The following is a 16,953-nucleotide window of genomic DNA, read 5'->3' as shown; positions in this document are numbered from 1 at the left end:
GGATGAGCTTAATCAGCTCTTGTGGGGGTAACTGGGGGACGGAGATGTGTGTTGGCTGGTTGGGTGGGTTTTATTACTTGACTGCATTTCATTCGTATCTGTTTAGGAGTTTTGATTGAAAGACTATCTTTTTGTACTTGGTTTCTTGAACAACGCTTGTGTTGAGTATTCTGGGTGTACTTGGTGTGCTCTAACTTTTACGTGTGTTGAGGTATTGGTTCAATACTGTATCTGTTTCTACGTGTATCTGTAAGAATATTCTACTATTGACCTGTCGTCTGGAGTTCTCTTCTGTAAGTATGATGTTTTTCATTTGAACTCACACTGAGCTCGTATAGCTCACCCCCTTAATGTTTTCCTTTCAGGTACCTTTCAAAATTCTGACGCTGGACTCGGTATGCGGAGGTCTCGAACAGTCACGGTTAAAAATAAAATAGCATTTCTACTTTGTTATTTGGTTTTTGAATTGTAAGGCTTTATAAAGCTGTGGTACAAGTTCCGTTTTGAATTTTTATTCGTTTATTTAATTCCAGTTATATATTAAACTTAATTGTAATTTTACTGACAGAATTTTGAAAGATTAAATGTTTCGGTTCGATGTGACAACTTGTTTTGTAAAATTTACCTACGATCACTTCTGTGATCAATGTAACATCCGAGATTCGATCTAAACTTCTAAGTTAGGTTTAGAGTGTTACACTCTAACATATTTATGTTATGGGTCTATTAACAATGTAATACTTATCATTTCTCTTATCATTATAGGTACCTAGAACTTTTCACCCAATAATGATATATTATATAATATTTTATAATGCTAGCAATCACATACTGATGATGTACTTTGTCTCATTGAACTCAGGACTTAACGTTATACCAAGCATTGAGTGAGTTTCCATCACGAATGACTCAAATAGTATGTACTTGTACCTCACCCCTAAATTTTCAAATTTCCAACAAATCTATGTTAATTTTCTATATCACATGGTGAAACTTTATATTTATTTGTCTTGAAAATTCACAAGGCCAACATCCTCACCATGTTTAATTATTCATTCTTTCGTAAAAGAATGCTATCAATAATATCCTTTGTATGATTATCAATTTACAGGGATCACTTTATTGTTATCCTCATGTCTTTTCACCAAGTAAGATGTTATAAAGAAGCCTCAAATCGCTTGATGAAACAAGACAATATATTTGCTATTTTCATAGAATCTTATCATAATGAATATAATATGACTCTCTTTTTTAAAAAAAGTATACATATAAGGGTGGTTCAGATATTTTTCGAACAAAATCATATTAGAGGACCACCAATTGTCCAATATTTTGACCATAACGTCAAGTTTATACACCCTTTATAATGGACATTATTAGGCATTTTCTATCTCAATAATTAGTCAAATTCATACCAATACGATTCAATTAGTCATAATCAAATATCTATTCATTAAATATCCCAAATTAAGATTCATCATATTCAATTTATCATTTCTTTACGATTTAGCCCATATCTCACTTTTTGTACCGAATTGTAAATAATTCAAATTACTATAAAACATACTCAAGTCCATAATTCAAGTATAAAACAATTTAAATATAATCATACCATATGAACTTATCTAGTTAAATCAGCAAACAAGTTGAAACTTTAAGGGTTTAGGGTTTAAATCAACAATTTTGTCTTTTCCTCGATTATTTTCGATTTAGTCCAATTTTCAATCCATACAATTATTCAATTTAATTTATCAGTTTCACACATCTTATAACTTCTTTACCTAGATTACGTAAAAGAATCTATGATAAAATATATTTAATTTCATGTATTCAACGATTTACTATGATCAAATGATTTATTTGCATTTTCGAACTAAATTTAATTCGAAAACATAAATTCATTTTTCAGGTCATTTTCATTTTTCATTTTCATTTTTCATTTTCATTTTCATTTTCATTTTGGAGAAAACTACATTCATTTCCAAATGATTCCATTTCTCCATTTTCATTTTGGAAAAAACCCATAATCATTTCCAAATGTTTCCATTTCTCCATTTTCATTTTCATTTTGGAGAAAATCATAATAATTTCCAAATGATTTCAATTTCTCCATTTTCACAATTTCTATTCATTTATGTTCATTTGATTCAACATACAATTCATTTCTGGTTTCAATGAGCTAATGGAGGGACCTATTGGACATATGCGATTAAGGCTTAAATGATTTATCATTAAGTTTTAGCTTGTTGCTTATTAATTATAAATTTATTTAGTCACGAAGTCATTCCGCTATGGTATAGTGACTGAGCTCTACCCAGTGACATACTATTACGAAAGTAACTCGATCAGTGCTCGTCTAATGACCCTGTTATAAGTGTGTTACCCTTATAGGATATTCTTAATATTTTTGGAATAATATCTGTTCTCCTAATTTGATCTTATTTTACCTTATGGTAACCATTACGTCTTCTTTAATGCAAAGACAATTATTATCAAATAGTAATCAAGTTATTCATCACAAAGACGAACGACCGTCGACCACTTCTACTTTTCATCCAGCATGTAATACCAATAAGAGGATATCATTTACCTATGTCTCAGGCTCTAAGTTCCACTGATGTGAATTCTATTATATACTACAGAAGTCGTACACCCAACAAACTAACTTCTCATTCTTTATCTATTCGAACTCAGGCTTTTACTTAATCTAAGTATATGAGTCACGTATACATTGTCCATCATCCACCCAAGATTTAGATATGCCAATCTATGAACGCCACAAGTGAATAAATCCATAAACTAATTTAGGATCTATTATTATTGGGTCTAGTCTGATGTACTGTCAATCCAGTCAGTCACATCTATGCCTCTATCTTCTAGGAGTCATCCACTTCGATGCCTAAGACAAAACATCTCCCTAATTGGACTTGATAGACAACATATTTGTCTTTCAATTGGTTTACTCATTTTCGATTAGACTAAGGACATAATTAGGTTCGTCTACTAATATAAGATGTATTTTCGTATTACAATCCAACCATATAATATCGCTTAGTATTAGTTTAAACATTAGACAACCAGTGAGCAACATTTGCTCCTATTTTGCTTTGTGTACAAAAATCACATGAGGACATTATACAAAGTATTAACGTAATTCATGAATAATTTTAGAAATAAACTTGTTCAAAAAAATTACAAGCGTACATTAACGAAAATACAACACTTAGGGCACCAGATCCAACATCTGGTCAATCACATCTATATCTTTATCTTCTGGGAGTCATCTGCTCTGATGCCCAAGATAAAGCATCTCCCCAATTGAACTTGATAGACGACAAATTAGTCTTTTAATCAGTTTGCTCATTTTCGATTAGACTAAGGATATTTTTAGGTTCATCTACTAATATAAGCTATCTTTCTGTATTACGATCTAATCACATAATACCGTTTAGTATTAGTTAAACATTAGACAACCAATGAACTAATATTTGCTTTCATTTTTCTTTGCATGCAAAAACCATTGAGGATAATATACAAAGGATATTAATATAATTCATGAATAATTTTATTAACTAATATGTTCAAAAAAATACAAGTGTACATAGACGAAAATACTACACTTAAGACATTAGATCCAACACATACATAGTCCATTATCCACTCAAGATTAAGATATGTCACACTATGAATGTCACAAGTGAATAAATCCATAAACGGATCTAAGATCTATTCTACTTGAGTCCTGTCCAATGTACTGTAAATCCAATCAGTCACATCTATGTCTCTATCTTCTAGGAGTCATCCGCTCCGATGCTTAAGACAAAACATCTCTCCAGTTGGACTTAATAGATGGCATATTAGTCTTTCAATCAATTTTCTCATTCCGATTAGACTAAGGACATGTTTAGGTTCATCTACTGATACACGTTGTCTTTCCATAGTACAATCCGACCACGTAATACCACTTAGTATTAGTTAAACGTTAGATAACTAGTGAGTTCATATTTGTTTCCATTTTGGTTTGTAAGCAAAAACATTAAGGAAATGTACAAAGGGTATTAATGTAATTAACAGATATTATTATTAAGCCTATTTGCTCAAAAAATACAAGTGAACATAGACGAAAATACTACACTTATGACACCAGATCCAACATTCGCTTCTTGATCATTTGCCTTGTTTAGGGGGTAGGTGTCTCAGACCACATATTGTTGCAACTAGCCTTTTCAGATATCATCCTCTATGGCATCTTTAATTTGGACACATCGGTCCGTAGTATGATCCTCGACATTGTAAAAATGACAATGAAAGGGTGACCTATCTCGGTGAGGGTTAAAAGGCATAGCTAGAGGGTTTGTTAAGATCCCTTAGTACTCATCTAGTCAAATATGAAACCTGGGAAACAATTAAGTTAATGGAATGTGTGATGGCAATTATACGAGACGCATTCTCACTAGTACTAGTTAAGGTGATTCCCTCTCACGAGTCCTGTGTGATGAGGAGGGCCTATAGTATTAACCATGTGACTAACCCTTTATGTGGAGGGTTATACTGTTGGAACCACCCGTCACTTATCAGAGAGGGCGCGAGTGTAACATACCAAGAACTCCCTTGGTCGTAAACAATATATAGTGTATTCTTAGTGAAATAAAGTATAAGAGTAATAAAAGCGAAGGTTGTTGGATACCAAAGGAAGTTGGACCAAGAAGTATGACATGACATATTAATTTAAGGTAGAGACTAAATCGTAAAAATGTGAAAACCATGGTATACATGATAAAGAATATTCATAGATATAAGAAGTATACATGATATAAAAATCTACTTCTAACAACTATTAGAATCCTAAAGTACATCAAATTTGTTTTGGTCTTGATGAACATCCACTTAATGATAAAATATTTATAACAAATATATTAAAATTTTAATATAATATATATGTATATATCATTTTTTAAAAGTGACTAATTTTAAACAATGTTTAATGTTGTATAAAAAAATAAATTTAAACAGTTTATGATTTTAAACTTTATTTTTATATATTTATTAGTCTTGTAACATTATTTTTTTACAAAAATTGATAGACATAATTTTTAATAAATAATATTTTTTATAAAATTTAAAATATCTTTATTCATATTTAGAATATAAAGTATTTTTAATAATGTTACATAAGGTAGAACATTTTATTACGAAACTTAAAATTCCATCCTAATTAAGGAAACAAATAAACACGTATAAAACATGTTTAAAAGAATTATTAACTTTAATGAGTTTTAATTTAAAAATAAACATTTAAAATTTTTTTTATAACGTTAAGTTTAAATATATTTCATAAATATATATTTCAAATTGTTAATAATGTAGTTTCTTATTACTTTATTTGTCAATTATTATGTTTAAATCTCTTTAACGTATTGTATCTATAACCAGTGAAAATTTAAAAAAAAAAAAAGAGAGAGAGTACAAAATGACATAAGATGCACCGATAAAAAAAAAACCTAGTTAAAAATTTCAGCTAACGACAATTTTCTTTATTTTTTATTATATTATTAAATTCACATTTAAAAATAAAAATAAAATAGATTTGATAATTACAAATTTAAAAAATAAATATAAATTAAATTATAATTATTAATTAAAAAATTGTATTAATTTTAAAATAGAGTTATTAGTTGAATAGAAGAATAAAACTCTAAATATAAAATATAAAAAAAATTTGTGATAATTATAACTATAATAATTATTAATTATTAATTAAAAATTGATATATAAAATAAATCGTACTAATTTTATTTAAGTAAAATAAAGTTATTACTTAAATAGAATTGTAAATATATTAATTATCACTTATAATTAATATTAAATTTAATTATGTTAATTAAAAATATAATATTTAAAAAATGATTGAATATTATAAGATAAATGTGGGATAAAAAATTAATTTTAATAATATAATTTAAGAAAACTACGTGGCGTTTCAAACATTGGTATTGCACTTGTCGCTTAGCTCTAACAGTATTTTCATTCACAATTCCGCAATTCAAACAAATCCATATTTCAATTAAAAAAAAAACAGGTAATTTCAGTTTTTTCTAATACCTTTTATCTCTCCGATCTTTAAAACTTCATCCTTTCCAGGTTTCCGATTTCTTTGGGTTTGATCAAGAGCTCATTCAATTTTACTTTTCCTCGTTGTAAGTAACATCTGAATTTTGTCTTTTAGTCGAATTTTGCGCTTTTTTATACGGGTTTTTGTTTAATTTCGGGAAAGGTGGGAATTTATTGATGGATTTTTTTTTTATATTAAGCTTCATTTTTAGCTTTATTTATACGTTGAGCTGAGCTCTTATTATTTTCTTTTTTCATTCTGATGTTTAATCACGGGCTTTTAAGAAGAATAGGTTTTTCTTATAACTCAGCTCAATTTAGCATCAGTTAAAGGAATAAGGGATTTAGTTGATGATTGTAAATAAAGCTTCTGATACAAGATGGACAATTGGGTTTCTTTATTGCTTAGATTTTGGGAATTTCTTGATATCATTCTTTTTTTCATTGTAAGTTCATATCCAGTTGTAATTCTTCAAACGAAGTCAACAGATGGAGAAGATAACAGGAAAGGTTTTTTTTTTTTTCCCTCTTCAGAATTAACCTCAGTGAACTTTGCAAGCTTAATGTAGGATTAATTAGTTCTTATCTCTTCTTCTTTCATTGTTTTCATGGTGTTCAAGTGTGTTAATTTTATGCTTTTTTTGCATGATATTAAGTACTGGTTTTTGGTTACTTAGATTAGCTCTTGACTTGATTGTTTTTGTTTAAGGTCAATGGCATCTTCAGACACGTGGATAAAAGAATATAATGAAGCAGCGAGAATTGCTGATGATATCAATGGCATGATATCTGAAAGGATTTCCTTGCCTGCATCGGGACCAGAAACTCAGCGTCATGCATCCGCTATAAGAAGGAAGATTACGATTTTAGGGACCAGACTTGATGGATTGCAGTCCCTTTTGTCTAGACCTACTGGGAAACCCTTGTAAGTCAACTTAATTCTTAATAGAGGTGCATATATGAGTGAACCGGTGTTGGATTGGTATTTTGATCATATGTCTACCGGTATATTTATAATATATGATACTTCTACGTCCACTTGCAAATTGGAATATGTTTCATGCTGACAATAAACTGACTTAAGACTACGTGTTAATGCTTTATATTTTGGTTACAGAACAGAGAAGGAGATGAATCGCCGCAAAGACATGGTTGCAAATTTGAGATCTAAAGCAAATCAGATGGCTTCTGCATTCAACATGTCAAACTTTGCCAACAGAGAGAGCTTGCTGGGGCCAGAAACTAAGCAAGATGCCATGAGTAGAACAGTTGGTTTGGATAATTCTGGTCTTGTTGGTCTTCAGCGACAAATAATGAAAGGCTAGTTGTTTTTGTTTCATTTTCAAGTGGAATGATGCTAGCTTGTAAATTTGCTCAAGTTTCCTCTGTTTTATGAGGGTGTGTTTTCAAGCAGAGCAAGATGAGGGTCTTGAGAAGTTGGAAGAGACAGTAATGAGTACAAAGCATATTGCATTGGCGGTCAATGAAGAACTTGATCTACACACCAGACTCATTGTATGTTTTTTATTTTCTGGTTCTGCTATCTTTTTGCCTCTAATTTCTTTAAAATAAATTCTTAGCGAAGATCAATTCATTCTCTGTAAATTTGACATTAGCTTGTGCTCCCTCTGTGCAGGATGACCTGGACCAACATGTGGATGTTACTGATTCTCGCCTCCGGGTAAATGCTTGCTATTAATTAACATTTTAAATATATAGGCAAATATCCTCCCTTTTTTTCGTATGAAACATTTCCAGTGATTGCTGTTATATTGGAAATATATTCACCCATTCAACCATTCTTGCAAATAGCAGTCTTTTAAGCAGTATTTACAACAGTCTTTGGTGTTATATTGGAATCTATCTGGTTGGGAGGATTCTTTGGCTACTCCAAGATTAAGCAAAATAAAAGCATTTGGGAACTGCTGATAATGTTGCAGTTTCCTTTACCTTGATATTGCCTTTGACCATTTGATTGATTTGTGGTGTGTGCAAAGATGAATTATTTGAAATATTACATGTTAAAAGGAATGCACGAACTCCTAAATGGTTAAACTTTAAACTGTTTAACACTTGCCATCATTAGTTTGTTACCAAAATAAGTTGTACTATCATGATGGATTCTGAGAAATATGTTTTTCATGGTTCATGTATTTTTGTAAATCAGAGAGTGCAGAAAAACCTGGCAATTTTGAACAAGCGCGCCAAGGGCAGTTGTTCCTGTATGTGCATGCTTTTGGCTGTTGTCGGAATCGTGATTCTGGTTGTGGCCATATACCTACTTGTTAAATATTTGTAATACCACCAACAGCAAACACAATTTGTCGGGTGTAGAATTGCTTTTCAATTTTCATTATTACTTCAATATGTTTGAGACTTTTTTACTTGCCCTTACCCTCTTTTCTTCATATCTTTTTGTTTTTTATGTGTGCGTGTGCAAATACTGAGATGTTCAAAACAACTTTATAAATTTGCAAGTAATTGAAGTCTTATCAGCACCCTTTAACTATGCATTACATCTTATGTTGTTCGAATTTGAGTGATAATAGTCGGTTACACAGCTTCTTAGCTAGAAGCTTTTAAGTCTTCATGCTAATTTACCATTCAACCATGGAAACACCATCTATTTCGGCACACAATCATGAAACAAAATGACTTTAATACTTATAAGCTTCAAGATCTTCAACACAAAAAAGTAGGAAGAAATACGAAATCAAAGAAATTAGAAGAATAGCCTTCTTGGAGATGATCTAGAGGGGACAGCTGAAGGCGATGGTGATTCGAGAGGCAAGGGAATCCCCTTGCTTTCTTGTCCCATTGTAGCCTTGTCAATCTGTTTTGCAGCTTTGGGGTCTGTCAATAATGTCTTCTGAAATGACTGTGAGAAGCCTGTAGCAATAATAGTCACATGGATCTCGCCGTTGTAGCGGTCATCCACAACAGCACCAAATATGATGTTAGCAGAAGGATCAGTCAAGCTTGTCACGACCTGCAAATATACAGAATGTTATACAGATTAAAACATAGAATTCTCCTGATTATATCTACCAACTATAAAGCCTCAAAAATTGGAAGAATATGAGCTTGAATGTTTTTCATTTTCCATAAAGATAATAACATAGTTTGCAATTAAATACGCAAACAAGAAACCAGTGGCTCCTAATGCTAAACTACCAGTGAAACTCGATTAACTTCCTGCAGGGTTATGTCTTTTCCTCCAGTAATATTATATACCACCCCAGTAGCCGACTGAATTGATGACCCTATTAGAGGAGCCAAAGTTGCTTGTTCTGCTGCTTCCACGGCGCGGTTTTTGCTAGAGGAAACTCCTACACCAAGCATTGCGGTTCCAGAATCTTTCATTACTGCTTTAACATCTGCAAAATCCACATTCACCAATCCAGGTATCTGAAAAAAGAAACAATTTTCAATGTGACAAAGCTCAAAACCACAAAATACTAGACAATCATTAAACCGGTTTCACATGGTTTGAGCAGTTATGGCCTAAATGACAACAGTTCACTCATCATAACATATATTCAATAGTTATTGCATAACAAAATCTTGGTTAACTAGAATGGTTATATGACCTAAATACGTCCACTACAAAAATATGCTTGGCATGTGACAAAACCACATACCGTAATTATATCCGAAATTCCTTGTACTCCTTGACGCAGAACATCATCGGCAAGAAGAAAAGCATCCTGCAAAGGTGTCTGCTCATCAGCAATATCAAGCAGACGGTCATTGGGAATCACTATGAGAGTATCAACATTCTTTTGCAGCTTTTCAATAGCCTCTAGTGCCTGCAAATATAGAGATATAAGACGATTAAAATAGTTGAAAATTCAGTGGCATATCTACTTATTTGTCGTGGTTTTATTGCATAACCCTATGGTTCTGTACTACAGTGGAATCTCAAGCTAAAATATTTCCCACTATATGGAGCGTTAAAATGGAGGGGTTGAACGCACATGCCTGCATGGTTCTTTTACGCCCTTCAAAGCTGAAGGGATAGCTTACGACACCGACAGTCAAATAACCAGCCTCTTTTGCTATCTGGGCAACAACTGGAGCAGCACCTGAACCAGTGCCTCCACCCATACCAGCGGTTATAAAGACAAGATCCGAGCCCTTAAGAGCATTTGCAATGGCATCTGCAGATTCCTCTGCAGCTTGTTCTCCCAAAAGAGGATTCCCACCAGTGCCTACATTTCAGTCAATTGATTCACATCATTAACAAATGTAAAGTCCAGAACACAGCTATATATGAAGTCACAATTCTTTTTCTTGATAAGTAAAAGTGGCTTACCTAGTCCCCGGGTCAAAAGCTCGCCAATCTGAAGTGGGTTCTCTGCAGAAGACTGTAATAGCGCTTGAGAATCTGTGTTTACGGCATAGAAATCTACACCCTAATTTCAAAACACAGCAGCAATAACTTCAGTAATAGCCGCCACGAATGTGTAACAATGCGGCTACCATAACTCATTTACTACCAAAGTCACATAAATCGTTTTCTTCCTTACCTCCATCTACCTAGTCTACACTAAAATCTGAAGTAAAGAAGACAAAGAGAGCCAAATTTTAACTGCCAAAATGGCTCTGAATTTATGCAAATGATAAGTTGAATTTGGCTTAAGGACACAACATAATTGAGAGAGCATTTCCAAGATTTCAAAGCAACGATAAGAACCCATTAAATGAAATTGCAAGCTAATAACTAATATAAAAATCACTTCAAAAACACATTCAGGTTACAAAGTCCAAAAATTGAGGGGAAAAGACACTAGTAATTCTCCAATTCTTCGAATTTAAAGTTAAAACCGCTTCAAAAACCAACATTGTTTTAAAATTACAAAACCCACAGAAATTCACAATTTTTTCAAATTTTAAGCAAAACCTAGAATGAGATAAGCTGAAAACCAACCTGTAAACTGCTACCAATCATTCGATTAACAGCATTGTTACCACCTCCACCAACACCAACCACCTTTATCTTAGCAGTTTCCATTGAAGCAAACGAACAGCTTATTCTTCCAAAGCGGTGATACGTACAAAAAGAGCTTCTTTTCAAAGGCTTTTTCGAAGAAAAACATAGCTTTGAAGATAGCGAAGAAGAAGAAGAAGAAGTTGGGGATATAAAATCCTTCGCGTTTGTTACTTGAAGTGTAGCCATTTTGTCAAGCTTGCAAACAAGTTTCTATACTCCAAAACTATATGTTGGGGTTTCGTTGGAGATAGAGAGAAAGGGTTTTAGAGAGATTTCAGAAACATTCCACATGCATTTGTGGAAGAAAAAAAAACGAAAGGGAGATTGTTTTGACAGACTAGATTAGATGCGACATTTTTACCAATCCTTCGGGTTTCAGCCGGCACTTGCAAATTGGGCGTTTGGGTCAATTTTAAAGGTTTTGAGTAATTTCAACACCATAAATTTAGGTTGGGTTTGGTTTGAATTGCTTCGGGTTTCAATCCTTTCAAATTTAAGCTATAGCTTTTGGTTTATTTGGAAAATTATTTTTTAAAAAAAGTTGATATATTTTTAATGTTTGGATTATTTTATGCAAAATAATTTTTATTGTTTAATAGAAATTTTTAAAATTAAATTTCAAAATTTGTTTTTAGTCTGACAAAGTAAAATTTAAGTTAAATTTTGTTTTTGTTATAAAATAAAGAGAAATGAAGAGAATAAAGAATAAAAAAAATATGAAAGTAATAGAGAATATACTTTATTGATCAAATGGATGATTACAATGTTTAATTAGAGTCTTTATTTATAGAAATATAAAAGAAGTAGAGATTTAATTCTAATAACTATTAGAATTTAAAGTACACCTATCTTAATCATGATGGACATCCACTTAATAAGATATTTATAACACTCCCCATTAGATGTCCATTGGTAGATAATGTGACTCGTTAAAACCTTATTAGAAAAAATCCAGTGGGATAAAAACCTAATGAAGGAAAAAAAAGTACACAATTTATAATACGCATAATTTGCTTATTTACTCCCACTCATGAAAACATCACATATTTTCTCATATTATACGTATTCAATTTTGAATACTAGTTTTTCAAATGACTATTTGAATGTATTGCTAAACAATTATATTAACATTCGTTTGAAAATCATGAATGAGGGAAAATTTTGGGGAAATATATTTTGATCTCTTCAGGAGTTTCAACAATAATCATAACAAACTTTAATCATAATTGTTCTATAAAAATAAAAATAGGTATTTTGGATCATTTTATAATCCTCTTTCAACTACTATTTACTAAGTCAAAATTACCACATATGTTCAATTATTTCAATTCATATAAATAAATAATTTCTTGAGAATTTCAATATGCTTCTAGCATTCTAAATCCTTTAAGGATTTTAACATAAACTTTTTTATATAGTGATTTATAAAGGTTGTAACAACAACCATTAGACGCAAGTTAAATCTTTTATGAATTGTCAAAATAATGTCTAAAGGTTATTGCATCCACCAAAAAAGAATATTATATCTTTTCATAATCCATACCCGTACTTAGCAAAAAACTTCATATTTTTTATTCCGGTTTTGCAAAACTACTTCACTTGCACCCTCACTAACTTTATACTTTTAGATATTTGGACTACTGGTCTAAAAACTCCACGAATTTAATTGTACTTGAGTTGCGTCTTTCTATTTTGATCAATTTATTTCATTTCTATATTTCTCAATAGATTTATTCAAGATCCTCTTTTTATTCCATTATTTCAATAATAATATTGCATGCAAAATCATTGTCGACCACTTTTATTATTTGGTTCCACATTTCTCGAATTGACATAAGTTATTGAGATCTTTTATTTTCATTATTTTCATTTTCACTTTTAGGAACCTGAATCTCTTCTTGAGTTTTATAATTAGCTATGTCATGGGTCTCTTCAGTAACCCTTGCCTCTACTATATGACCATCTTGAAAGTTTGCTCCTTTTTTTTTACGAGGATTTTTATCTTTGGAACCTACCAGTCTTCCACACTTCAGGCATTGATTACTTTCTTTTGCACTAACAGTTTGCCCTATTCGGACATCAATTCATATTTGAGCATTTTTAGCTGGTATGTGAGATTTAATGAATCTGGCAGTTAATTTGTAAAATGAATTATTTGTTGAACTTTTAGTTCACATTGCTTTGTATGAGGATCTTAGACATTAATAATTCATTTCAAATACTTTATTAATCCAACTTTTTATTCTCTCCTCCTAATGTTAGGAAAACTGACAACTCATGTCATAACCAAATATCGAATTAATAGCTCAAAAATATTATAAGGAGACTCATATAAATATAGATTCCCAATCTCTTATGATGAACCATCTTTGTGCGTTGTGGTGAAGCAGTTGGAAATATACCGCACATTCAAAAATTGTAAGATTGGAAATATTTGGCTCTTGACCAAAAATCAATTATAATGGGGAGTATTTATAATTTATTGCCTTGATGCGTACAACATGTAAATCAGTACAATCCCATGCTGGAATAGAAAGTTTTGTTCTCATAAGTAATGATTTAGCTATTAGTTGGAGGCGTTTGATAGACAATTTAGTTAAATCATTTTGTGTGTGAACATGAGCTACAGGATATTCAACTTTTATCCCAATTGACATATAATAATTATTAAAATCTTGGGACATAAACTCACCAACATAAGCAAGATGAATTGCATAATAGGAAATTAATCATTTAAACAAGCAATCTCGCAAACGACAGGTTGCGAGTTGATAACGCATGTGATTATTTTGTAGATGCATCTACCAAAATCATATAATGTCAAAATCATCTGCATGGTGGATGAATGGGCACATATTCATTTAAGAAATTCAAAACATTAAATCTCAACTTTAACTAGTGAGTTTGTAATTATCAATTATTATTGAGAACAAGCAACACATGAGAATTCCTTAAATTAAAGAGACTTATGGTTCTTTAATAAATGTTTATATGAATTCTCAATTAATTTTCGCATCATATATAATCCAGGATGGACTAACTGGTCACGCCAAATAGTAAATGTATTTGTATAAGTAAACTTTTGGTTTACTTAATCATGTTTTTCAATTGTACTAATAATGTAAATATAAATTTTTACAATTAATAATTTTATCGTCATTCTTTTTATTTTGTATTAACATATAAGCAATATTATGACATTTATTTCTGGATATATCTAAATCAATGTGAAGTCTATAATGCCACTAAGCTAATAAATATAATTTCTAAATAATTATATGCAATATTCGCTTCAGGGAATAGCAAATTTTGTTCTTTTTAGATATTAATATATTAGCTCTTCTGGAGCTTTCAACTAATTTTATACTATCAAATATTGAAATAATATTTATTTGTTTTAGCACCAAATAAGATAAATATTTTCTATCTATAATTATAGAATTCATTACTACATTTTCATATCATTCCTCAAAGAATATTAACAGAAACAAAATATTTGGTCATATGTCACATATGTGCTCAATAATCTTTCATGTCACATTGATAACATAAGTTATCTTTACCCTTTGAAGAGTTATTTTGAGAACTCTCATTGTTCTTTTATTTATTATTATGTTCCCACTTTTAGTGGTCCATGATTATATCTTTAATTTTCTTTATGTTTGCGTTCATTTCGGGGAATGCAATAGATTTACTAGGACGAACTTATTAACGTCCTAATAGATTCTTTATTTCATAATCACCATTACAAGCATGCGTGGATTTTAGATCAGAATCTATCTATTCATCTTGTCATGATTAGTCTCCAATTATAATAAACATGATATAATAAATAAAATATAGTAAAATATACCTAAAGATCTTTAACATCATCAACATTATCTTGACTATTATCACAAGCACAAATCTATACTTTACCCATGCTTGTACAATTATAAATCAAAGATCAGGAATAAGAACCATAATCCATTCTGAGATTGAATCTTTCAACATCTTGAAGATGAAGTTGTAAAGGTGAAAATGAATGTGATTTGTGGGACAACTTAGAAAGATTTTGAAAAAAAATAGAGAATCATTGTGATGATAATGTGTTATAAGATAATGAGAGATAGAGAGAATAAAGAACAAAGAAAATATGAAAGCAATAGAGAATGTACTTTATTGATCAAATGGATGATTACAATGCTTCATCAGAGTCTCTATTTATAGACATAAGAAGTATAAAAGAAGTAGAGATTTAATTCTAATAACTATTAGAATTTAAAGTACACCAAAACTTTATCTTGATCATGATGGACATTCACTTAATAAGATATTCATAACAGTTATTAGTTTTGTAGTTTGTAAAAGTTATGGATTTAGCTTATATACTTTTATTTAATCAACTATACTTTGTACTTTTCGAATTGGTAAATTTTAGTTTATTTACTTTTTAAAATTTGAAATTTTATTCCTAGCTTAATCAGCAGCAATTAATTTCATTTGATTAAATTCAATTATTAGTATTGTCTTATGTGTACTCAGACTTGCCTATGGGCCGGGTCGAGTGGTCCGCTCAAAAAGTGAGAGGGTTTGGGTAAAAATATAGGCTCAAAAAATGGGTTTAGGCAAAAAAATAAGGTCTATTTAGAAAATGGGTCAAGCCTCGAGTAAGCCTTTTTTCGCCTGGTCTAGCTCAAATATGCAACAAAAAAATTGTTGTGGCTTTTGTTATTGGTTTCTTGCTCTCTTTTTTTTTTCATTATTGTTTTATTGATATTTTCTTATTTTTTTCACTATTTTGCTATCATTTCAATATTATGTTACCTATGTTTTATTGTTATTATATAACTTTTATTTTATTATTAATTTTGTTACTATTTTAGAGGCATTTGCTTGTTAAGTTGCACCTATCTTAGTATTATTTAAATATACAATTATTTTTTTAATTTTATTTTTAATTTGGTGGGAAACATTTATTTTAATATTTTTAGTATTTTTGATGTATTATATTTTTTTAAAAAATAATACGAAGGGGTCAGGCCGCGCTTGGACAAAATTTTTGGCCCTTTTTCAGGCTAGATTGGGCTCGGGCCTAGCAAACGAGTCTAAAATTTTGGTTGGGTCTAGCCCGACCCATGGACACCTCTATGTGTACTGTTGTAGGTTTAGTCCATTTTCTCCAATTCAATCGTTCTTAGATCTATACTTTTTAAATTTTTAAATTTCAATCTTAATGCAAAAGATAGTAACCCATTAACTAGATTTTTAATGAGTAATATGCGTAAATAATAAGCTAACGTGACATTACACATATGATAATATGTTTAGCGCGTTAGATTTTGGAAATAGCAGAACTTTACTTAATGAATTCTGCATTTATTGCTTGGTGGGGATTGAGATTTTAAAATTTAAAAAGTACAGGGATTAAAAATCACCAAATAATAGTAAAAGGATTAAATCCACAACTTTTGCTAAGTACAAGAACTAATAGCAATTTAGCCTAAAATTTAACATTATTTTTAGTTACATAACTTTATTTATATTTGAATTAAATAAAAACTTTAAATACTTAAATACAATTTAAATTACATGTAGTGATATGTGTATAACTATTGTAGAGACAACATCTTTCTCAAATGCATTAATTGAGAAACTATTAAACACTATATATATTTATATATAAATAATTAAACAAAAAACTTAGATTTTAATGCATATATGCCGCCTTATTTCATATAAATGGCTTAATTGCTATTTTAGTCCTTTTTATTTTTTATTACTCTATAATTCAAAATTTACCCCTTATTCAATTTAGTCATTTTTACTAATTACTCTAAATTAAGCTAATTTCACTTAATTAAAACCTA

General features: G+C 30.5%; 2 protein-coding genes across 3 annotated transcripts; one reads left to right on the top strand and one right to left on the bottom strand.

Moving 5' to 3' along the window:
• The first annotated feature begins 5,974 nt into the window (after positions 1 to 5,974).
• LOC107917855 (syntaxin-51) lies at positions 5,975 to 8,620 on the top strand. 2 transcript variants are annotated; one of them, XM_041076362.1, is made up of 8 exons: positions 5,999 to 6,079; positions 6,142 to 6,197; positions 6,563 to 6,621; positions 6,821 to 7,036; positions 7,229 to 7,431; positions 7,526 to 7,626; positions 7,748 to 7,792; positions 8,279 to 8,620. In XM_041076362.1, the coding sequence occupies exons 4-8, from the start codon at positions 6,825 to 6,827 to the stop codon at positions 8,408 to 8,410; spliced, it is 693 nt and encodes a 230-aa protein (XP_040932296.1). In that variant the 5' UTR covers positions 5,999 to 6,079; positions 6,142 to 6,197; positions 6,563 to 6,621; positions 6,821 to 6,824; the 3' UTR covers positions 8,411 to 8,620. The 2 variants fall into 2 exon arrangements, with proteins under 2 accessions (XP_016702706.1, XP_040932296.1); XM_016847217.2 differs by lacking the exon at positions 6,563 to 6,621 and having other exon boundaries at positions 5,975 to 6,079.
• A 133-nt stretch (positions 8,621 to 8,753) lies between these two features.
• LOC107917854 (cell division protein FtsZ homolog 1, chloroplastic) lies at positions 8,754 to 11,601 on the bottom strand. Its single transcript, XM_016847216.2, has 6 exons — positions 11,042 to 11,601; positions 10,427 to 10,526; positions 10,093 to 10,322; positions 9,753 to 9,920; positions 9,286 to 9,519; positions 8,754 to 9,100 (listed from the first exon to the last, which is right to left on the bottom strand). The coding sequence occupies exons 1-6, from the start codon at positions 11,288 to 11,290 to the stop codon at positions 8,834 to 8,836; spliced, it is 1,248 nt and encodes a 415-aa protein (XP_016702705.1). The 5' UTR covers positions 11,291 to 11,601; the 3' UTR covers positions 8,754 to 8,833.
• Positions 11,602 to 16,953: the final 5,352 nt, after the last annotated feature.

This window comes from Gossypium hirsutum, chromosome A01 (genome assembly GCF_007990345.1).
Source record: "Gossypium hirsutum isolate 1008001.06 chromosome A01, Gossypium_hirsutum_v2.1, whole genome shotgun sequence".
Lineage (NCBI taxonomy): Eukaryota > Viridiplantae > Streptophyta > Magnoliopsida > Malvales > Malvaceae > Gossypium > Gossypium hirsutum.
Note: the sequence above shows the minus strand (reverse complement) of the source record. Positions and strands in the feature narration are given on the sequence as shown.